Source organism: Sorghum bicolor, chromosome 1 (genome assembly GCF_000003195.3).
Source record: "Sorghum bicolor cultivar BTx623 chromosome 1, Sorghum_bicolor_NCBIv3, whole genome shotgun sequence".
Classification (NCBI taxonomy): Eukaryota; Viridiplantae; Streptophyta; class Magnoliopsida; order Poales; family Poaceae; genus Sorghum; species Sorghum bicolor.
Genome location: NC_012870.2, coordinates 10,186,619 through 10,210,523, shown reverse-complemented (window position 1 = coordinate 10,210,523; position 23,905 = coordinate 10,186,619). Strand labels below are relative to the sequence as shown.

At 46.4% G+C, this 23,905-nt stretch overlaps 4 protein-coding genes and 1 long non-coding RNA gene across 9 annotated transcripts; 4 read left to right on the top strand and 1 right to left on the bottom strand.

Moving 5' to 3' along the window:
- On the top strand, positions 2,418-4,274 carry LOC8054138 (indole-3-acetate beta-glucosyltransferase). The gene is made up of 2 exons (XM_002466591.2): positions 2,418-3,231; positions 3,345-4,274. Exons 1-2 carry the CDS (start codon positions 2,563-2,565, stop codon positions 4,152-4,154), a joined length of 1,479 nt encoding a protein of 492 aa, XP_002466636.1. The 5' UTR covers positions 2,418-2,562; the 3' UTR covers positions 4,155-4,274.
- LOC8054137 (receptor protein kinase TMK1) lies at positions 4,178-5,665 on the top strand. Its single transcript, XM_002466590.2, has 2 exons — positions 4,178-4,212; positions 4,459-5,665. The coding sequence occupies exons 1-2, from the start codon at positions 4,178-4,180 to the stop codon at positions 5,663-5,665; spliced, it is 1,242 nt and encodes a 413-aa protein (XP_002466635.2).
- LOC8062962 (receptor-like kinase TMK3) lies at positions 7,052-7,999 on the top strand. Its single transcript, XM_002466589.2, has one exon. It carries the CDS (start codon positions 7,052-7,054, stop codon positions 7,997-7,999), a length of 948 nt encoding a protein of 315 aa, XP_002466634.2.
- LOC8054136 (germin-like protein 3-5) lies at positions 9,873-11,027 on the bottom strand. The gene has a single exon (XM_002464007.2). The coding sequence runs from the start codon at positions 10,916-10,918 to the stop codon at positions 10,241-10,243; it is 678 nt and encodes a 225-aa protein (XP_002464052.1). The 5' UTR covers positions 10,919-11,027; the 3' UTR covers positions 9,873-10,240.
- Positions 19,365-23,529, top strand: LOC110430588. Of its 5 annotated transcripts, none has more exons than XR_002447960.1 (6): positions 19,365-20,026; positions 20,164-20,236; positions 21,129-21,247; positions 21,795-21,850; positions 22,510-22,612; positions 23,206-23,529. It is a non-coding gene; the product is annotated as an uncharacterized LOC110430588 (long non-coding RNA). The 5 variants fall into 5 exon arrangements; XR_002447958.1 differs by adding an exon at positions 21,524-21,677 and having other exon boundaries at positions 21,795-22,612; XR_002447959.1 differs by adding an exon at positions 20,692-20,777 and having other exon boundaries at positions 21,795-22,612.

Here is a 23,905-nt window from a genome sequence, read left to right as displayed (position 1 = left end):
AGGATCATTTATTATTTTACCTAAATAAATGAAATCTCAAAAAAAAAAAACCTATCCACATTGTTGTTCCAAGTAGACAAGTTAGGCGTGCTGGACTTATGTAACTTACGGATACAAAACTCATGTCACCTTCAATAAGAAAATATGGCCTTATCAGATCAGAGTAAGACTAGAAATGCGTCTCCAAGCGAGAAATGCATCTCAAGCGTGCCATGAATCCCAAACGAGAAGAAGAAACACCAAAGTTACTGAGGAGTCTTGACACCATCTCCATTCTCCAGTGATGATTTGACTCATGGTTAAAAGCATTCCTATTACGGTTAGTGAAAACCGTCCTTACAAAACTGTCGCATGAAAACGATGTCATTAATTTGAGAGATTTAACTTAGACCTAAATCTTTTCTCTCTTTAGTGAACAATGTCATATCAGGACTTCGCCACCATATCACAATGCATTGTCGCCTCTTAAACCTACCCATTTGTTGTCTTCCTCACCAACCTTATCTCCCGCTCATCGACAACTAATTGGTAACATTTGCCGTGTAACATTACGATCACATTGCTAACGGTGCTTGTCTTGCTCGTTTCTTGGGTATTGATTGATGGTCAGAATGCACCGTCGCATCTAGAACCTAATTTATCATTTATATCGCTTTGAACTTTTGATTGGAAGCCATCGTCCTTTTAATAGCTTAAATTAAAAGCTATCAGCAAAGAATGCCCATGTATAGCCGTATAGCTAGGGAACCTTCCTTCATGTATGATTTGCTTCTCACGATTATTTCTTTGTTCTTTTTATCGCTTTATCCATCCTAAATTGTAAACCTAATATTAAGAAGATAAAATTTCTCTTCACCTATTTTTTGATCCGTCTCCTTATAACTACCTGGATAATAGAGTTCCGTTCATACTTATATAACCTATGCACGTACGAGTTTGAATAGTTCACTTCTAGCGCAATATAGAGTCAAATTCCAAGATGTATTGGCTAAGACCTTAGGTTTCAAGAATTTTCCTAATGATAAAATTTCTTTCCAACTATTTTTTTCTCGTCTCCCTCTAACTACCCAGATAATAGAGTTCTATTCAGATTTATATAACCTGCGCAGGTACAAGTTTAAATTGTTCGCGTCTAGCGCAATATAGAGTCAAATTCCAAGATATATTGGCCAAGACCTTAGGTTTCCAAATTTTTTCCTATATATGTTGTTGGGCGATACATTTTTTCAGTTTTTTTCTACTTGTTTGTTTTATCAGCCGAATCTGTCTGCCATTCAGTAGTGTTTTTCTCTATAACAAATCAGCGAACAATACTTTCTGCCATGACTTTTCAGCTAAACGAACAATACTCTGCCATGTATATCATGATCGATCCTGTCACTATATTTTCTCTCTCTTTTTCTAGTTTTTTCTTGTATGTATCTTGGTTGATCTCGTTCCTTTTTTTTCGGGCGTTTATGTTTTTTTTCATGCTCAGTTATCAGTTTATTCTTTTTTTCTTATATAAGCGTAAAAAATCTCTACCTCTACCTCTACCTCTACCTCTACATCTATCTATCTATCTATCTATCTATCTATCTATCTAATAAGTCCTGTTTAGTTGGTGAATTTTTTAGTTTTGGATACCGTGACACTTTCATTTGTATTTAGTAGTTATTATCCAATCATGGACTAACTAGGATCAAAAGATTCATATATATATATATATATATATATATATATATATATATATATATATAAAATGCTTTATGCATGTGCCGTAAGATTCGATGTGACGAGGAATCTTGAAAAAAAATTAAAATAAATCAGGCCTATCTATCTATCTACTAATATCTGCAAATAATATATATAATGATAAAATACTAGTACTAACAATAATAATAATATTTATTATTAAAAGACAAAGAGTTTCTTTTGTGACCTGGATTCTCGTGTCATATTTGTGACCTGGATTCATGACCTGGACTCGCCTCAAGTGACAATCTAAAATCCCCGTTCCATTGCACGTTTTGCTAGTAAAAATAAATTATTTTTACACTACCAAAATAGTATCCTACTGTTTTTAAATAGTCATAAAATACTACCACTAGGTAAAGCATTGAGAAATTTCACTAAGAAACATTTAGTAGGAAAATTTATATTAAATTTTAAATGCTAAAACACTAGAAAAAGTCCAATTCACTAGGAGAATTAGTAAATTATGGTTGTGTCATCTTCGCCTCAAGTGATTCATCTACTGGTACAGCACATAGAATCCAGATCAGTTAAAAGTGGGACCCACCTCATGCATTTCCCGTAGTCGAAGGCGAGCTTTGGCCATGCACATAGCGTGGCTAATATGGACAAGACTTCCATGGTGTATACCAGCACTGAAAAGGGTGTCGCTAGAGCAAGCTTGTACGTATAACTGGGAAACGCATACAGCAAGTTTGCCGGCCGTCACATGTTCTTCAAGCTGATCTCTGATCTGACATATATCCCCAGCTAACATTGCAACCTGCAACATTGCTCTTAGAACTCCACCCCTCCATTGTTGCAAGAAAGCAAGATCAAGAAACAACCATGGCGGCGCATGTCCTCGTCGTGCCCTTCCCCGCCCAGGGGCACATGAACCCCATGGTACAGTTCGCCAAGAGGCTGGCGTCCAAGGGCGTGGCCACCACGCTCGTGACCACCCGCTTCATCCAGAGAACTGCTGGCGTGGACGCGCACCCGGCGATGGTCGAGGCCATCTCCGACGGCCACGACGAGGGAGGGTTCGCGTCGGCCGCGGGCGTCGAGGAGTACCTGGAGAAGCAGACGGTCGCCGCGTCGGCGTCGCTGGCGTCGCTCATCGAGGCGCGCGCGTCGTCGGCGGCGGACCCCTTCACCTGCGTCGTGTACGACACGTACGAGGACTGGGTGCCGCCCCTGGCGCGGCGGATGGGCCTTCCCGCCGTCCCTTTCTCCACGCAGTCGTGCGCGGTCAGCGCCGTATACTACCACTTCAGCCAGGGGAGACTTGCCGTGCCGCCGCCGCCACCGGCCGCGGACGGCGGCGACGGTGGTGCCGCTGCCGCCCGGAGCGAGGCGTTCCTGGGGCTGCCGGAGATGGAGAGGTCGGAGTTCCCGTCGTTCGTGTTCGACCATGGGCCGTATCCGACGATCGCCAAGCAAGCGCTGAAACAGTTCGCTCATGAGGGAAAGGATGATTGGGTGCTGTTCAACTCGTTCGAAGATCTGGAAAGCGAGGTTAGAAGTGTTAATCACGAATTGGAAGATTTCGTTTAATAATCAGCTCAGTTCTTTGAAATAGACTAACCACGCATCTTGAATTCTTGATCACTTGTTTACGTGCGCCAAAGGTTTTGGCTGGACTGACAAAGTACATGAAGGCCCGAGCCATCGGTCCGTGCGTGCCGCTGCCCGCCGCTGAAACGACCGGCGCCACTGGCCGCCGGATCACCTACGGCGCCAACCTGGTGAACCCGGAGGACGCGTGCATCAAGTGGCTAGACACCAAGCCCCACCGCTCCGTGGCCTACGTCTCCTTCGGCAGCTTCGCGTCCCTCGACGCCGCTCAGACGGAGGAGCTCGCCCGCGGCCTCCTCGCCGCCGGGAAGCCTTTCCTGTGGGTGGTGAGGGCCACCGATGAGCACCAGATCCCGCACCACCTCCTGGACGAGGCGACGGCGTCGGGCGCCGCGATGGTTGTGCCCTGGTGCCCGCAGCTGGACGTGCTGGCGCACCCGGCCGTGGGCTGCTTCGTGACCCACTGCGGCTGGAACTCCACGCTGGAGGCGCTCAGCTACGGCGTGCCCATGGTGGCGATGGCACTGTGGACGGACCAGCCGACTAACGCTCGGAACGTCGAGCTCGCCTGGCGCGCCGGTGCGCGCGCTCGTCGCGACGCGGGCGCGGGCGCGGGCGCGGGAATGTTCCTGCGCGGGGAAGTGGAGCGGTGCGTGCGCGCCGTTATGGACGACGGCGAGGAGGCGTCTGCTGTGCGCAAGGCGGTGGGGACTTGGAGGGACAAGGCTCGCGCGGCGGTGGCAGCCGGCGGCAGCTCTGACCGGAACCTGGACGAGTTCGTGCAGTTCGTGCGCGCCGGCGCCACGGAGAAGGGCAAGGCGCTGGTTTTGAAGGGAGGTGACGTTGCAGGGTCCGAGATGTGAATCATGTGACGAGGGAGAAATGTATGCAAACTGAAGAAAAAAAAACTCTCGAAACTTGGTGCTTGGTTTGGTTTATATGTTTTGGGTCGACCGACCATAATAATAATATATTTTGCTTGAGGCTTCTACCATAACAAGATTATAGTTTTAATTTTCTTTGAAAGATCCGGTTATCCAGTATAAGGGAGAGAGAGAGAGAGAGTTCACAACTTAATGCGCAAGGAGCGCACCCCGCAGCAGACCGCTACCGAGGGTAAAGAATACAAAAGCTAATTACTCACTAAATTGTCCACTGCGCCCCGAGCGGGAGGGTGGTCAGCATCAGCGCGCAGGGCGTCGACCTCAACGTCACGCTGCCGTCGGACATCCACCACCTCTCCAAGCTACGCTTCCTCGACCTCCGCCGCAACAGAATCACTGGTCCGCTCCCCCAGGCGCTGTTCCCGGAGCTCAAGACGCTGCTCGTTGACCGCAACAGCTTCACCGGCGTTCCGCCAAACATCCTCGCCCTCATGCCGATGCTGACAAAGCTGACTCTGAACGACAACGTGGAGCTCAAGGAGTGGGAGCTCCCGGCTGCCCGAAGCCCCCACTCGCAGCTCCAGGTGTTCGAGGCGCGTAACGCCAGCGTCGCCGGGACGCTTTCCTTGTTCCTCCGCAGCGGCAGCGCCCACCCCAACCTTGTCCGCCTGCTGCTCGCCAACAACCGCCTCGCCGGCCAAGTCATGTTCAGCAGCACAATGCTCAGGTACCTGGACCTCAGCCACAACATGCTCACCGGCACGATCGAGTTCATCACCGGCCTTCCTAACGTGCAAGAGCTGCGTCTACACGACAATGCCTTCACCGGAGTGCTTCCAGACTTCTCCAAGCTCTGGAGGCTCAGAGTTCTCACTCTCTCTCAGAACCAGTTCACGGGGATTGTGCCGGTGTCACTGATCAACCACGGCGGTCTCACCTCGGTGTCCCTGACGGAAAATCTCTTCCAGGGCCCCCTCCCGGAGTTCCCTCGGTCCGTGCAGACGGATGTCGCGCACGCGGCATATTGGGGGAGCTTCTGCCGACCGGAGCCCGGACCCTGTCAAGAACGCGTCGTTCTGCTGCTCCTCATCGCTGCGGCGTTCCAGTTCCCGGTGAGCCTTGCGACGAGCTGGAAAGGGAACGACCCGTGCGCCGGGTGGCTCGGCGTCTACTGCGACAACAGCACGGGCGAGATCATCGGCATCAACCTGAGTCACCTCGCACTCAACGGAACAATCAGCCCGGTGTTCGGAGCTCTGAGGTCACTTCAAGCGCTCCTGCTAGGCGGCAACAACCTCGCCGGCGTAGTTCTGCAGTCCCTATTGCGGTTGCCGTCCCTCCGCGTCCTCGACGTGTCTGACAACGCCGCTCCGGAGGACATGCCGCACTTCCGCAGTAGCGTGCTCATCTTGGCTCGAGCCTCGAGGGAACCCAAAGCTCACGGCTATCGTCCCAAGGTCGCCGGCAAGCCGTTAGTTATATCTATCTGATGACAAATGCTGAAAAATAATGTCATCTCTCCCTTCAATCCTTCCCTTGAACTTCTTGAGAGTCAAGTCATGTCTGGTCCATTTGATCAGGTATGGTCACATTGGAAGAAACCTTGAAAATTTGCATTATTTTATTTGATAAACCATATATATATATATATATATATATATATATATATATATATATATATATATATATATATATATATATATATATATATATATATATGGTGCATTTTCTATACTCCCGGGAGTAGTTACTCCCGTTTTCAATAAACCATATTACGTATGTGTTCATACTAATTTATCAGTTTGAGTATGTTTATATACTCAATTTAAGATACTTCAAATCTTCGAACGTGTTTTTTTTCAAAAGAGACCATACTTTTTAATATCTTACGAAAATGCCACTGCAGTACTATATAAAATAAGTATAACAATATACTTCAAGTATACTTGCATACTTGATATACATACTACCCTAGATGATTTAGTACGATCATATACTACGTCTACATATACTTTGTTGGACCATATGTCGTAAATCTAGAGATATATGGTTTGATGAAGCATTAACAGCCGGGCTACGTGAGCCCAATGTGATGGATTTAACAACTGTCAACAAAGGGAAAACTGTATGGCTATTTGTACCTTAATAACATATATTTCATTCAGCTAGGCTGGTTAGCAACATTTTGTATTAGAAATTTAATATGATAATTATTTGTCCAGCTATTTTATCTGCAGTTCTTCAAGGATGGTTCTTTTAAGGGAGTTAATAAATATTGATTTGTTTGGTATGTGACATAAATTTTGTTGTCCTTGTATAACCATGTATAATTTTTTAGTCATGATTTGATTGTTTTTTCGTTAAAGGTATACAAATTATATGGTAGCCAGAAGGCGCATGAGTTGCCTTTCTGATTTTCTACTTTTCCTGAGCTTGAATTGATCAGCCCTTGTTGATTTAATTTTTTTCTAGATGACACTGTTGTGTTAACACGGGCAATATACTAGTGCTCAAAGTAGCGGGTGTTTGAAGTTGAAGACATGAAGGTATATAAGCTGGAAAATCTCTTCATTGATATCGGCACTTTATTAATAGTGTAAAAATTGCAATATGATACAAAACTAGATGCGCTAATTTCTCGCTAGAATCTGAAATAATTTTTGCCGAGAACATGGATCTTTATAGCGCACATTTGATTCCCTCCTTAGAAGCATGGATGCATGCACATAGAACCACTATATAATTCGCACGCGGAACTATCACTCCAGAATGGCAGATCGGATCATCCCATTCCCATCGCCAAACAGAAGCTAATAATATCTCTTGTCTCTTGCTATATATAGCTTCGATCGAGACGTTCGTTCCAATTAATGTCGATGTTACCGGCGTTCCTCCTCCTCGTCACGCTCTGCAGCGGTGGCTACTGCTCTCCTCGGTGCTGCGGCGCCGCTGCCCCCCGAGCCACGGACACCATCGACGTCCGAGCCATGCAAGCGATTGCAAAGTCCACCGGCGCGGACAAGTCGCTGGGCTGGGGCGTCAAGTCAGCCGATCCGTGCGACGGCACCTGGTCGGGCGTGCGCTGCGACAAGGGCGAGGGCCGCGTCACCTCCATCAACGCCAGCAACGGCGGCCTCGTCGGCACGATCTCGGGCACCGACCTGAGCGACCTGGCGTTCCTGTCCTCGCTCGACCTCAGCTTCAACCAGCTCGGCGACGACCTCCCGGTCCTCCCGCGGCCACTCAGCTACCTGACGACGCTCAACCTCAGCTCCAACTCCTCCTTCGGCATCCCCGACAGCTTCTTCTTCTCTTTCCCGGCGCTCGAGACGTTCGCCGTCGACGACAACCTGGTGATCACGGGGAACGTCCCGGAGGACGTGGTGCGCTGTCCCGCACTCAGGACCTTCTCGGCTAATAACGTCACGCTCTTCGGCGCCGTCCCGGAGCTCCTCGGCAACGTGACCATTTTCCCGGCTCTCGAGCGCCTCTCGCTCGCTAGGAACCATCTCCTGGCGTCGATAGGGCCAGACTTCGGCAAGGGCAGCAAGATCAGGTTCCTGGACCTTAGCAGTCAGACCCCTGAAACCGAGGGCGATAGCCTCACCGGGCGTCTCGACTTCGTCGCCGGCATGACGGACCTCGTGGAGATCCACGTGGGTGGCAACTCGTTCGACGGGCCGCTGCCGGGTGCCTCCAGGCTCGTGAATCTCAAGGTGTTCGACGCGCCCAACAACAACTTGTGTGGGCCGGTCCAGTACAAGTTCCCTCCAGGGGTTGCTGTCAACGTTGATGGGAACCCTGGCGTTGGCAAGGACTGCTAGGCCCGGACCCACATATCTGTAGAACGATCTTTTTTCACACAAAAAAATGGCATGTCCGATACCTACAGTACATGTCTATTTTTTCGGGGTCTGTGTGATATCTTCTTTTGCCTTCAATTCTAACTTAAAAAAAAAACATATGCACGCCTTGCAACGAACCAGTGGTTTAGCTTATTACCTTTTGATCAAGGAGGGGCCATTTCGCAGGTGAGCGGCCAAAAAGCATATCACCTTAGAGAAGTACCATGGCAGGCTGCAAGAAAACTGAATGCTAAGATAAAGAAGAGAGAAGGAAAGCAGCTGTAAGTTTACAACCAACTTATGTATAAGAATAAAAAAAACTTTGTGAGAGAATAAAGTGGACTAGCATGTGTTAACAGTAAATAGCTAACTATTATATGGATGGACTGAGAGATGCGCTGCAACGATCCACGCCAGTTCCTCTTGAGGCTAGCATAAAATAGTTTGCCTTTGAAAATGAAATAAAAAAGAGAGGCATTGATCTGGAGACAAAATAGTTTTTCAAACCACTCTTGACAAATGAACACCAAGCCAGCCTATGAGAGATTGGGGCATCATAGTTTTTCTCTATATTTATTAAGGCTGAGTGGACTCCAGGCGCAGCTAACACAAATGTACATACTCTGAACGCGAGCTATATCCTGATATCTTTCGTTGAACCAAATATTTTATCTGAAAAAATATTTTCGTTCGTGCCACAAAATCTCTCCAAGAGACAAAAGAATCTGAACTGTGTCAGTACTCTGTGGTCAAGGCCATACCGGCTGCTAAGGAGCGGCAACATTTCTGATTTTCTGCATGCAGACAGCGCAGAGCGGAAGAGATAGGAAAAAAAACACTCATTTCTCGACACTGGAGTACTGCAGTTGGCTACGCGCCTTTGTGCTCTTGTTCCACGTGCAAATTCGCCACCTGCTAGTTTCTCGTTGATCAACACATCACTCTCCATACATACCTAACGCTCAAATGATAGAGAGTTTACTTGCACTTTATTTAGGAGCCACATAAGAAAAGCTCGTAAACAGTGGAATTATACCTCCACTATTTTTTGTAAAGTTTTTGAATCAATGAAGTTTAGTATATCGATCATGTTTTAGGAAGTCCGGTGCATATTTTTCGGCCACATGGTAACATCATATAAAATGCCCGCATACGGCAAGTATAGACCTACGGTGTGTCATTTAACAAGTTTAGGTATCCAGAAATATATTTTTAAAATTTAGAGATCTAGATGACACCGCACGACAAGTTCAAAGGTCTCTTACGCGCATTTAACTCTATTTAATAACAAAGAGAGTAATGACTCGAGAAAAGTCAAAGAAGCCACATTTTTGTATCATTGTAGTACAAAACAACTTCTCCACTATGGAGGTTATTTTTTTAAAAAAAATAACACTATGAAGGTTCTCTCACAGTGTTGTTTCTTGAGTTAGTATTTGGTAGGGTTTCACCTAAGTAGTCAGAGAAACCAATGCTGAAACCACCCCTCAAGAAGTCTACCAATTTTATGGCAGTATTACTTTCTTTGATGATTTTGTATATAATGTCGTAATACCATTTTATGAAAAGTTTACACAGTGATCCTCATGGCGCCAAAAAAATTGCTATTATGCTTGCATGACAAAATTATATGTATTTTGTGGTGATTACTCATGATAAAAGATAGTCAAATTTCTTGTAGTCCAATAGGGGCCTTAGCATAAACCTAATTGAGGTTGACCGTTGAGCACACCCACGTGTGTAACGTTCCTTTATGGAAGAGATCTTACTATAGATAATAGTAACTGCATACTTTATGCTGAGTTTCTACTTTCTGAACTCAAAATTGGAGGCCAAATTCCACTGTAAGCAACTTAACCCAATATATGTATTTTCTTAATTTTTATTGGAACACACTGAAAAATAACACAATATAGTTTCTTATTTATTATTACATGGAAAATGAGAAATACATTTTAACCCCGAGTAGGCAGTGAACATCGAGGCAATAATAATCTTTACTGATTACATCTTTTTACGACTGAATCTTAACCATAGCTTATTATATATAATACGTGCTCTGACACATCGACATATTATATATGATTTCCCTGGCGTATCAAATTGTTGCTGATTGTCACGCCCTCATCACCCATGCATTTCGTAACGAGAAACCAAAATCCGCCAACGCATAGCCATTGTCGGTGCACAGCAGTGCGCTAGCTAGATGCTGGCTCGATCTCAGTACCCACCGGCGAACTTGGACTTGAGGAGATCGACGACACTGGCGTCCACCCGGAGGGCCTTGGAGAGCACGGGCGTCGGGATCGGCGGCGAGGACCCGAACAGCGTCAGCGGCACGAAGATGATCCCCGGGTTCTGGCTGTTGAACGACACGACCATGGCGGCGTCCTCCTTGCCGACGTTGAACTGGAAGTGCATGAGCCCGCGCGGGATCACGAACGTCTCCCCGGCGCGGACCACCTTGGAGTAGTACCGGTTCCCGGAGTCGAGGCTGCCGATGATGCCCACGAGGAGCTCGCCGCGGGTGACGAGCCCGACCTCGGTGGCGCGCGGGTGGACGTGCGGCGGGTTGGTGCCGCCGGGGGCGAAGTCGACGCGGTTCATGGACACGCCCAGCGTGTTGACGCCGGGCCACTCGGAGACGTCCAGCTCCGTCACGTTGGAGCCGTTCGGGTTGGCCAAGGGGTCGCCCCCCGTGGCGATCTTGGTCGAGAAGAGGAACTCGTCGCCGGCCGACGAGGTCGGCTGGCAGGGGAAGCCGTTCACTGAGAGCTTGCCGCTGAGGTCAGCGACGCAGAAGTCCTGCAGAGGATCTGGGTCGGTGGCCTTGACGACGAGGAGCGGTGCCAGCACCAGCATGGTGAACAGTGACGCTAGGGCTTTGGAGTACTCCATTGCTAGCTAATGAACCGGCCGGCGGGGGGGAAAGGACAACAAGTATAATCAGCTAATCTGCTAATGTGCTGTTGAGAGATCCTAGTTGGCTTTGGCTATGTATGAAGTAGTGAGCTGAGGGAGATGGATTGTTGAGGATCCATGGAGCCCTTTATATAGATCGACGAGGTGCGTATGCTGCATGGGCTCGATCGGGACTGGACAGTCGCCAGGCGCCAGCCGTGCGTGTAAAATGATGTCATTTCACCGTTTATTACTTTTCAGAAATATTTCACTCTTTTCTTAGCCTAGCAAGGACAGAAAATGATTCTTCCTGGGACAAGACAATATATGGTTCTTTTCAGTTTCTGCAGCCACACGTAAACAATATGCTAATGAGTTTTTTTTTTTGAATCCAATAATATATATGCCACAATGAGTTTTCCGTTGTAATGACCTTCTTCATTTTTTTTGGCGCGAAGGTTGTAATGACATCTTCTGTCATGTTTAGAGTCGAGAGATACATGTAACAGATAGGGTCGGAGTGAAAGGCAACACCATGGTATAGACCCTGAACAAATAATATGGCAGCCAAACCACTGTTCAATTGCGGCTGACGGACTAAATATTTATTTGGACACTGACATTTTTTTCTACGACGAATGATAACTAGGAATTTATATAATATATATATATATATATATATATATATATATATACATAATTAGTTGCACTGTGCATAGTCAAGCCGTACCGGCTGCTAAGGAACGAGGAATATTTCTGTGCGTACGTGCAGACACTAGGATCGGAGCTAAGAAACACTCTTCAGAGGGGCCACATGTAAAGATGAGCAACGGGCTGGCACGGCCCGGCATGGCACGGGCCCGATAGGGCACGGGCCCGAGTGGCACGGCGTGCCGCCGTGCCGTGCCTGTACAGTACTTCGTGCCCAATGATCGGTCCAGGCACGGCACGTGGGCCGATTTACGGGCCGTGCCAGCCCGAAGAGCACGTGACCCGAATATGTATCGGGCCAGCCCGTGGCCCATAATAAATAAAAACCCCAATGAAGATAGATATAAATTTAAAAGCAAAAAAATTAAATTTAAAGATGATTAAATATTTGAGCTGTTCGTGCAATGCCGCTTCATTAAAAACCTTTCTAGGTAAAACTCACACCTCGTGAGATAAAACCCTAGAAAGGAAAAGAGTACGGCCAGCTCATTCAATTAAAAGGTTCAATTGTTCAAAGTTATTACAAACCAAGTATCAAATATCTCAGACTCACTCTCACTGCCTCACAAGTCACAATAACACTCTAACTCTAGATTCTGTAAGAATAATTCTCAAGCAGCAGAACCACCAGCTTCATCATCAAGAAACTGGTTCTTGAAATAGTCTTCCAACTCTTTGTCCTCCACAGTGTGTTGTCCCTTCTCTTGGCCAAGCTCCCAGTCTTTGCAGCATATCAACATCTCCACAGTGTCGGCGCTCAATCGCCTTCGACGCTCCTCAATGATCCTGCCAGTAAGACTAAAAGTAGACTCCGAAGAAGTAGTTGAGACAGGCACAGTCAAAATATCTTTAGCCAAGGTAGAGAGAACGGGAAATGTTAGTTTATGCTCATGCCACCAATTGAGGACATCAAATTCATCATCATAGGCCACAACATTGTCACTGTCTAGGTAAACAGTGAGCTCAGAGAGACCAGGGGCCACAACAGATGATCCAACACTTGAATCAGTTTAAAACCGATGACAGATTTTTTAAGTTCCCAAGCAGCAGTAATATAATGAGCAACAACAGTTATATAATCTTCCTTAGCATTACCAGACCATATATCAGATGTCAAACAAATAGAAGACACACCAGGAAAAACCTCATTTTTAAGGTGATGCAGTTTTTCATTGTAAAGCTTAGCCAGATCTCTAGAGGTGGTAAATCTAGAGACTCTCTTATATCTAGGATTGTGACCACGCGTAATGTACTCATCCCAAGCATCACAATCAGCAATAGATAAAGGCAGATCTAATCTAGCAATCAAACGACAAAGCTCCTCCCTAGCAACTTCTGGTTTATATTCCCAGTTTCTATATGATCCATCAGGGTTTAAAGCAAGCCTACTTTGAATTAGATTAGCATTATCACATTTCTTCTTGCATGATTTGTGATGTCTAAGTAAATGTCCAGTGCCATGCGCAGAAGTACCAGATAAACGAGACTTACAGAGCTTGCAAACTGCAATAACACGCAGTTCACCATCAACCGTCTCCCTGACTTCATCAAAGTCAGCCCAGACAGGAGATCGGCGCTTACTGCCGGTGGTGGACGATGCTAGAGAAGCTGCATCGCTAGTAGCAGGGGCCGCAGCAGCATCGGGAGCACCAGGCGCTGCCCCATCAGCAATTGGAGCAGCACCAGGCGCTGCCCCAAACAAGAGGGCAGCAACATCTGCATCTCCCATGTCGTCTTGGTCATCAGGGATTTGGCCCATTGCCCTGAGCTCGTCGTTGATGGTTGGCCCATCGACACCATCGCCATCAACGCTGGCCATGACCACCCCACCTCACCTCTTCTCGCCACCGTTCCTCGACGTCAACTGCGGCACCAGCTACACACCGGCGACCTACAAACATACACAGAAAGAACAAGGGTTAGGGTTAGGTTTATGACAAGGCCTAGTAGATCTAGGGTTAGGGTAAACTACTTAGGGTTTGGGAAGTGGGACTTGCCTGCACGGAGACGGAGCCCGGCGCCGGAGAATCGGAGAAGAAACGAGCAGTGGCAATAGCACCAAACCGAGACGACCGGAGAAACAGAGAAGAAACGAGCAGAGAAACAGAGAAGAAACGAGCGGTGGCAAGCCGCCGCTTAGGGTTTGGGAAGTGGGAACTTGCCGGCACGGAAATGGAGCCTGACACCGAAGAACAGAAGAAGAAACGAGCGGTCGAAATAGAGTACCAAACCAAAAAAAAAGAGAAACAGAAAAGAAACAGACAAACAGAGAAGAAACTCGTCAAATAGCAGAGGAGGGAGACAAGAGATCTCAAGATCCGTCGGTGGAGATGGCGAGAGGGACCGGGACAAAGAACCCTAACACCGGGATCTCCAAGATCCGGTAGTAGACGACGACGGAGGCAGGCGGCCAAGATCTCAAGATCCGTCGCCCGTCGGTGGAGATTCGGCAGTGGATGCCAAGACGGAGTGCAGGACGATGATGGAGGCAGGCGACGGCCGCCGGCCGGTGGTGAAAGGTGAAGTGAGGAAGCCGGGGAGGGGATTAGGGTTTCGGGTGTGCAGCGCGAGGGGAGGGTGGAAGACTGGAAGTCGGGGCGCCGCGCGAGAGCCGAATGCGAATGGGGATTAGGGTTTGGGGGGCACCGGGGCGCTGCGACGGGGGCTTATATATGCCCCCCCTCCCGATCGGCCGGCCTCCCCTCGCCACCGGGCCGCACCGTGCCTCCCGTTGATTTACGGGCCGTGCCGTGCCGCCCGGCGGGCCGAGGCAACGGCCCAAGCACGGCCTGCTGCGTGCCGTGGGCCGGCACGGGCATGTTTGCCAACCGGGCCGTGCCGTGCTCGGGCCGGGCCGTAACACCGTGCTTTGGGCCGTGCCTAAAGCCCACGGGCTGCATGCTCAAGTTTAGCCACATGGAGTACTTCAGTTGGCTACGCACCTTTGTGCTCTTGTTCCACGTCCTGATTCTCACGGGCTACCTAGTTTCACGTTGTCAATATATATCACGCTCCATACTGAAAGCGTGTGTGTTTTGGGTAATCACGCATTTTCATTACCCATACGGGCAAATATATAGAGTACAAGTTACAACAAAAGAAAATGATACAAAAGGGAAATATCCTATCATGTTTGTTATCGAGTATAGAAGATGGCAATTGCCGGCCCTAAGGTGCGACGACCAAGGGCCAAGCCGCGGAGGGGAAGAGAGACGGAAACTTGTCTAGCTTTCTTTCTCAATTTTCACCATGGTCCTTGGTATACATGGCCATCGTGTCGTGCCAGCACGACACGCAGGCACGCCGTGCCGTGCCGACACGGCACTACAGCGTGCCGGCCGTGCTGGCCGTGCCGTCCGTGCCGTGCCTGCCCGTGTCATGGGCCAGGTCATCGGCCCACAGCACGGCACATGGGCCGAATTTCCGTGCCGTGCCGCCCATGGGCCACGGCCATTTTCACCGTGCCGTGCTGGCCCACGGCCCGTCAGTCCAGAGTATACTCTAAATTACCAGTTTTAAGTTTCAACATCACAAAAATATATCGAAACTTAGAAAGTAAAGAACTAAACAACAAGTGATTGAACAACAGATAACAAGATAACAGATTATCAAACTTCAAAAGGAGCTGTTGTGCAATGCTGCCTCATTAAAAATCTTTCTAGGTAAAACTCACCCTTGTGAGAAACCCTAGAAAGGGAAAAAGAGTACAGTCAGATCAGTCTTAGTCATAGTTCTTAGTTTAGACAGTTCTATCCTATTACAATATACTGCCAAGGGCCAACATGGCAAGTTGGCAACATCAGTGGCAAATGAGTGAGTTCACACTTCACAACAGGAAGTGAGGAAGCTGCTGTAATGCAAATGTCCTTCTATCCTATTACAAAAGCCCTATAGTGGCAAGTGGCAATTTGCAAGGTTCTGGTTTCATGCTTCATGGTGACTCACTTCTTGACAACCACAGCCAAAAGTCCAAAAGTACCTGCAAAATGGAACAAGTTTCAGTTTCAGTGAACAGTTATGGGACTTGAATACTTGATTCATGACATGATGTATAGGTTGAGTGAGAAAGTGATGACTACCTCTCGTCCTCTCCTTCTAGTTCTAGAGCCTTCTTCTATCCAGCACCAGCACCAGCAGTACCGCCGCTGCCAGTGCCGCTTCCGCTGCCGCTGCCTTCACCTTCATCCAGGTGCATGCTCTCGAACAACTCCTCCAGGTCGACGTCCTCAGGTGCATGCTGTTCTTTTCTTGCTGCTTGATCCCAATCCTTGATGCAGGTGAGCATTTCCACATGCTCAGGCAACAAGCGCCGCCGCCGGTCTTCGAGTATCCTTGCTGTACAGCTGAAACACGACTCCGAAGACACAGTAGATACAGGAACAGACAAGATATCGCGAGCCATTATCGATAAGATGGGATAGGTTAGCTTGTGGTCACGCCACCACAGCAGTATGTCAAAAGACTCCCCCCAATCAGTGACAGTGTCACTGTCCAAGTAAGCTGTCAGCTCATTGACACTAGATGTAGAAGATGAACTGGGGGAACAGCCAGAGGAAGCACCAGGACCACCATAGATCTTTCCCCATACCTGCTTCCTTTTACCTGAAGGAGCACTAGGCATAGGAGGCCTTTGAGACCGAGCTGCACCATATCTCTCCTCATACTTGCTAAACAATCTGGTCATCTTATCTTTCACATCACCATAGTAAACACCATAATAGGTACTAGTCTGTTTAGCAAGTAACTCAAGCACATTAAAAAAGCCTTTCATCTTAGCTCTAGGATCCAGAATGAATGCATAAGAATATAGCAATGGAATGTCCCCCAATACTTAAGGAACTTAAGTTTCATAGGAGCTGCAATACTTCTGAATCCAGGATCACTTTCAGCTTTATGCAAATGCTCAGCAAAGTCAAGGATATGATGCATCATAAGTGGAGCAGTGGGATAGTAAACACCAGACAAAGAAACAGTTGCATCATAAAACATCTCCAGGAATTTCATAATCTGGTCAGCAGCATACCAGTGCTGGGGAGTCAGCAGTTGCTCACCATAGTTTGACTCAATCCACACAGAAAATACATCTTTATATGGCAGCAAATGTTTAAGCATCAAATAGGTTGAATTCCATCTAACATCCATATCCAATCCAAACTTTCTAGGTCTAACACCCTTAGCAATGCAATAGTTCTTAAACAATGCAATCCAGCAGTGAGCTTACCATTACCAGATCCAGATGAGGCAGCATTAGTGTTCTCGGAGCCGTCCACCTCCACCCCACCAGCACCATTGCCGGCGTCAACATCAATCGGGTGCTGGCCGTCACCCAAATTGATGCCGTCTTTAGTGGTGTCAACGTCGTTCTCGATCTCCAACTCCTCCAAGGCCTCCTCGGGGTGCTCGCCATCGGCACGGTGGTTGTACTCATCCGCAGCCACTGGCACAGTCACCGCAGCCACAGGAGGGTGGGAAGGCCGGTTCCGGCCCCTGGCCGCAGCTCCAGCACCGTCCCTCGACGGTGGGCAGGGGCGCTTCAAGCCGGATGGCCTTGCCATCACGCCTCCAGAGGAGGAGGACAAAGCGGCAGGCACCAACCTGCGAGCGAAGAACAAGAACAATAGAACATGAGGTCAAGAAGAAGAAGATCATTAGATCAAATGAAATCAAGAAGAGGGTTAGGGTTTTGACTTTTGACTCACCTACGCCACCGGAGCCCAGTGCTGGAGAAGAAGCCAAGGAGCCAGCATCCAAGCATAGAATGACGAGAACGAGAAGCACCGTTAGACCGACGGCGAGTAGCGGCGGCGGAAGAAATGACAACTCAACGACTCACATGGACATGGTACACCGGAGGAGGAGGGAAAGGAGGTAGGAGAGGGAGAACGAGTGGCCGGCGAGGTGTCGAGGTCACCAGAGCAGTGGCAGGGCCGACCGGTCGGCGAGCTCAAGGCCAATGGCGGCAGGCCGGCGGCGGATTGGATGAGATCTGACCGAGCGAGCGACTGAGCGAGTCAGGAAGACTGGGAGAGCGAGAGGCGAGAGGCGAGAGCTGCAGCTGCGGGGGTGGCCGGGTGGGGGGATGAATTAGGGTTAGGGTGCGGGGGCGGCCGTTTTTATATGGCGAGGGTGGGATGGGGGGGGCGCCGGGCGGGGGCTGGCCGGCCGTGCCGTCCACTGTGCCGGCCCTCTGGCCGTGCCGTGTCATGGGCCAGGCCGGCGGCCCATGCACTGCACTGGCCCTTGTGCCGTGCCGGCACAGGCACGGTGCCTGCCGTGCCGTGCGGCCCATGGGCCGTGCCAAAAGGCCGTGCTGCGTGCCGTGCCAGCGGCCCATGGGCCGTCTGGAAATCTATAGTCCTTGGTAGAGAGGAGGCGAGGAACCGTGCCTCACTCAGACCGCAACTCGAGTTCGTGATGCACACACCCAGAATTAGAGGCGACGAGCTGCGCTGCTACAGACTCGTAAAGAGCTAGACTGCTCTATTATAGCAGCATATTCTCCTTCTTAGTTATCAAAAGAAAAAACTCCGTTTATGCTACACACTCAGAACTAGAAAGAAAGCTATTGAAGAGGAAGGTGCCGTCCATCAAACTGCTTGCTTCATTGAGTAGATAGAGTTTGAAGTAGAGTATGACACATCAGCGGTAGAATCATTCTTGCATATATATTATTTCATCTCAACTATTAAGATAAGAAAGAAGAAATGCCTATTTCAAGCACGGGTATAGAGCTAGCAAGATAAGGGAAAGACAAAGCAAGAAGGTTCTCCAGTAGGATGATTCTCGATGCTCTGGAGAACGGTGCACAACGACAGCGACTAGGCAGAGCACCACGGCGACGACATATAGATTCTTGCCTTGTTGCGAATTGTGATCACCGATTAGTTGCTTCAGTTCATGTTGAGGCCTTAGATATTTTACTTTATTCATTTTTAATCTAAATTAATTATTTATATAGTATTCCATATTTCTAGTACTTTATACTCATATTGTCATGTTTTTTCTTCTAATTTAGGTGTTAGAATTTTAGAATGTTAACTGAGAAACATTTGTCAGGGCCTGAGGAAAAAACAAAAATAACAAGAGGATGAGTTTGTTCAATCATAAAAAGATACTATACATAAATTTTACAATAAAATTAGCTTTTATTTTGAATATGCTCCCGTGATTATAGGGATTGGACTGATATGTCTAACACACCACCACCAACACACACCTCGGCACAATCTCAGTGTCATCCTTAGCCACAAGCATTCAGACTCGAACGAAACTCGGTCAAGACCATAGTCGCCAGCCCCTTGTGAAGATATCGACGTACTGAGACCAGGTTGGCACATGTATAACACGAAATGCCCCCAATAGCAAGCTTGTCACGAACAAAACAGAGATCATTCTCGATATGCACGGTGGTGTAAAATATCCTATCTTGATTGTTGCCGTGTACAGAAAATGCCAATCTGTTATTGTGATTATATGGATTGGCTAGATATGTCTAACACATACAAATACAACATTCACACAAAAAATATTAAAACTTTGAAAATAACCTATAATTCATGATCTATATCTATATTTATACCAAATCTCCTACTATTAAAAAGAGTAAAAGATGGACATTTTTTGGGTACGACATTGCTTTCGTCCTACCTCTCTTGGGCTGGCCGTGCGTCCGCATCCGCGCTTATTAGGAAACAATCAATCGTTGCGATCCCCTTCCCCTTTTGTCCGCGTGAGCGCCGTGATCCGCAAGGGCCGCCGCCAAGCGCTCTTTCTCCCCTTCCCCTTTTCCGAGCGCCGCCGCCAAGCGCTCTTCTCCCCTCCCCCTTTTCCGAGCGCCGTGATCCGCAAGCACCGCCGCTCTCGGCTGTGGCGAGATTCCGTACCTGGACGAGAGCTCCGTTGAGACCACAATCGCGACGAGAGTAGCGTCAGGGCCGCCGCCAAGCGCTGTTCTCGGCCGTGGTGAGATCCCCTACGTGGACGAGAGCGCCGTCGGGATAGGGACGAGCGTGGCAGCAGTTGGCCGTCGAAGGGCGTGGCCGCCTGGAGGGGCGCATGTTGGCTGTCCACCCGAGGATGCGATGGGATTGCACGCGGCCCAACCGGCTCCAGTAGCAGCACCTGGATCCATTGTGCAGGTGAGCGACTACGATGACAAGTGAGCGGGTATGCAAAGGATGGAGGAAGATGCAGCTCTAGCGAACTCGCACTAGATCCACGGAACGAAGGCCAAATGCTGCAGTTGCGGCGCGGTACCTCTACGCACCCACGTCGTGTTCTTTGCCTCCTCAACCGACCATGCTTCCTTCGCCTCCTGGCTGCCGGTTCGCCTCCATCAACGAGCGTTGCCCTCACCTGCTAGGCGGGGCTTGCTGATTCATGCCCTGATGCCAGGTGAAGTTTCTGTTCTGCAATTCAGTTTACCAAGTGCAGTTTGATGGGTCTCTTATTGGTGTGTTATTGAGTTTATTATTGATTGCTCTCAGACATATTTTAATCCTTGTTTAATCGCTAGCTAGCTGTTGTAACAGGTCATGTAGGTTCATGGAGTTTAGGTACCTGAGCGTGGAGGCAATCCTTGTGCAATTCATTCTCATGATGCAGGTGCAGCATGTATTCACATTTGTCAAATTCACTGCAGCGTGCGATAGTGAATTAACTTTATAGACTAACTAAAGATTAGATCCTTGCTTGTGCGACATATATTAAGTATCTCAGATTACTTATGTTAATTAAATGCTATGCTTCCGATAGTTTCTTTTGTATGTCGCATACAAGGCTTTTGCTCTTTGCATGGTTGCATGTTTCAGTATGAAATTTGTTTATTAAATGCTTGGACAGAGAGGTCTGGTTATTGCTTGCTTATTAAATTTGTTTATTAAATTTTGAGGCATGAAATACAATTCATCTATGTGTTACGATGTTATTGCTTGCTTATTAGAAAATTTTGGACACAATGAGTCGAGGTTCAGTGCTTCCTGATATTATTTAATTTCTTGGATATCAGCACCATGAGCTCTTAATGCAATACTTACAAGAGTCAAAATTTTGTTTCACAGTTGAGTTGGTATCTCCTTAAAGAACTTTATCACAGTATGATCTGCTTGATAGATCGATTGAGAAGCTTAGTGACACACTATGGAATGTAAGGACTGCTCGTGTTTAAATCGATGTACATCAGCTTCATTTGTTCTGTTTACTAATCATAGTGAAATGCTACATGATTTTTGTGCCTCCACCTTTTTGTCCTGTGCAAATTCGAGTTAATAGACTCCTAGCCTTGCTTACTGAATTAGTTTTATATTCATGTTAATAGCAAGCCACTTTTAAAAAAAAAAACTTAATAGGAAATTATCTCTCATTGTAAAGATTTACTACTTATCCTCTAATTTTGGGAATTTAGCATCCTGCACTTTGGATGTTGCTGCTGATGACTACTAACCACAGTGCTTGTGTTGCCATCTCTCTGCAACATCGCTGATCTCACCACTTGCAGTCCCGGAGCCTGCAACAGATCGACTATCGTGACGCACCCCACACCCACTGTACAATTGAGCAGCAACGATCGATAGTCCTCGCCGCCTCTACTTCCTCGTCGCTGTGCCGCCTGTCCAGGTTATCCCTCCCTCCCTACTATTTATAATACTCAAGGGCCTACTGTTTATTGTTTGACACACGCAGGGGAGTGTGGCCAGCCTACTGTTCTAGGGGTTTATTCCTTGTCTTGCCACCATCATGATCCATATTTATTTTCTCCAACTTAAACCAATTTGAAATGCAATATGCTACTATTTAGTAACATGGAGTTCTGAACATGGCTGCAATATTTTAGTTGCACACATTGCTTGACTACCATTAATCATTGTCTCAAACTTTGTTTAATCATCTCAGATTTTCATGAGAAAAATAAAAGGATTAAATGCCTACCCAGTCCAAGGCTCCTTGCTACCATGAAGAAGAGAGTAGTGAATAACCTCTGGATGTTCTTTTAGATTTCCAACTCCGAAAAAGAGAAGAAACTATCGTGTTCAGCCCTTGCAGTGAGGTGGATTGAGGACTATGAATTTTAAAATAATTTACTATCATCATCTACATGCCATCTAAATATTTTTATTTAGAATTGACTATATACTAATCACTGACAATATTTATTCTAATGCAGTATGTAACCACAACCATGGAGCTATTGGAATAGCTTGGAGCAAAGACTACGAAGATGTACTTTTAGCGATGGCGTAATAGTGAATTTTTTTTGGAGTACTAAAAATGTGCTGGCTATTTCGTGACATAGCTGATGTTTCTCAATGATCCATTATTTTAGAAAAAAAATGAAAATAATCTTCCATAGTAAATAAAATTGTTGTACATAAATCTCAATACATCTTGTCTGTGCATCAGTATCACTAATCCATTTTTTATTTTCCATGAATCAGTATAAATCCTAAAGTATGTACCAAGAGTAGAAGCTGATAATTAATGAATATATTCTGACATCTTTTGGCATATGTATTTTCTGATGTCATTAGTAAACTTATTTTCACTTGTATTTTTCTTTAGCTGAAATTGTAATTCAATATTATAGCAAAGCTTTTGTTACTTTACATTATGCACATTTTGTTGGTTTCATCTTCTGAAAAGCACATGACTGAAGAATACCCTTAAAACTTACTTTTTCTTCCATGAATAAGTCTTTATTTTTTAGAGTTTTTAAGATATTTGGAATTTTCCAGTATTAGCTTATAACCATTTTTTATTACATGTTCTATTGCAGCTGATGTTTTGCATGGCTCTCAGAAGCCAATTTTTTTTTGGTTTATACTGATGCTTACATTGTAGTAACAAGCTGAACTTGACAAGGATGTTAGTTGCCATTGTAGGTCACCAGTGGCTTGCGACAATTTCCTGACGCTTCTTGCAGAGATTGTGCAGGTCATGCTAGACAAGCGCTATATTTTGCAGGAGTCATACGGTAGCTTCAAGGTATAAAATATAGAAAATTGTACTTGTAGTGCATTTTGGAGTATTCCATCAGAGACTGATTCAATCCTACATCCTTCTTCGAGAATGTTATTCTCACGTACCATTTATAATGTGTAGCAGCCTGCCAAGGTTAATTATATCCTTTTGATAATGTGAAGTTGTGTTCTTTTTTTTGAAAATATAAGGGGCTGGATTTTCTCATTACTGTTAAGATAGAGATAATTATAAGAAAAATAGAAAAAGTCATGTGCAAACCTTTTTCCATTTGGAATAGTTCCATATATACAGTTTTCAAAGATTTTGACTCATCTTTTAATTTATTTCATATACCTTTTTCTTTTACAACTTTGACATTTGTGTAGCTGTTTTAGTTACCCAAGTTAGGTTCTCCTGAGATCTCCAAGTTTCTAACAGTGGTTAATATTGCTAATATTTTATCCTTTTAACAAATCCTTTATGGGGGTCAAGCACTCGCTCTTCCGTACTCCAGCAGCTTAAGCAGCATGAGAATGGACACATGCTTGAAAATAATAGACACATCATTTCAAAGCCTACCTATCTAACTGCAAACTTCTTATGGCTATCAATCTCAGGTGTTGTGACCGTAACTGATAGTGCATTCCTGATGGTGTGGTGGTGAAGCCAATGCAAATTGGTGGGAGAGATGACTTGCAGTATAAATGGTTTTCAATGCTATGATGGTCAGATTAGTCAAACATTTTACAAACTTCAGCACTATGACCAGAGAAATGTAATCCATTTTAATGCCTAGAGTTAGTGAGTGAATCAAGTTGTGTAATTTGGGTGACCTATGGGAAAAATAAGTTCTGTGAGTAGTAGATGATACACAATTTATCTACCTATTGTATACAGTTTATTATCTATGACGGAGAGCTTGAGAAATATTATTTGAAATCATAATGCGCATGAATATTTGTATTTACTTGAGCATGTGTACATTACATTTACAAATATTATTTGACAATGCACGGGCATCCTTTCCATTCAGCTCTCATCCACAACAAGTATCAGATAAAATGCATAGGTGCTAACTGCTATCTATTTCAAGGTAAAAAACTCAGAAGTCTGAGTTGCACAATGCAAATTTACTTCAGTTAAAATATTAAGCATTCATGTATGAGAATGGCCTGTTATGTGTATTTGTTTCGTTATGTGTATTTGTTTCGTAGATGGTGGAAGCCTCTAACCTGTTCAAAAATATATTGTGAAATTCAAAGACCTCTTCTTCCATGGCTATGATTTGACGCGGGTTTTGATCCATTTGTGTGGGGG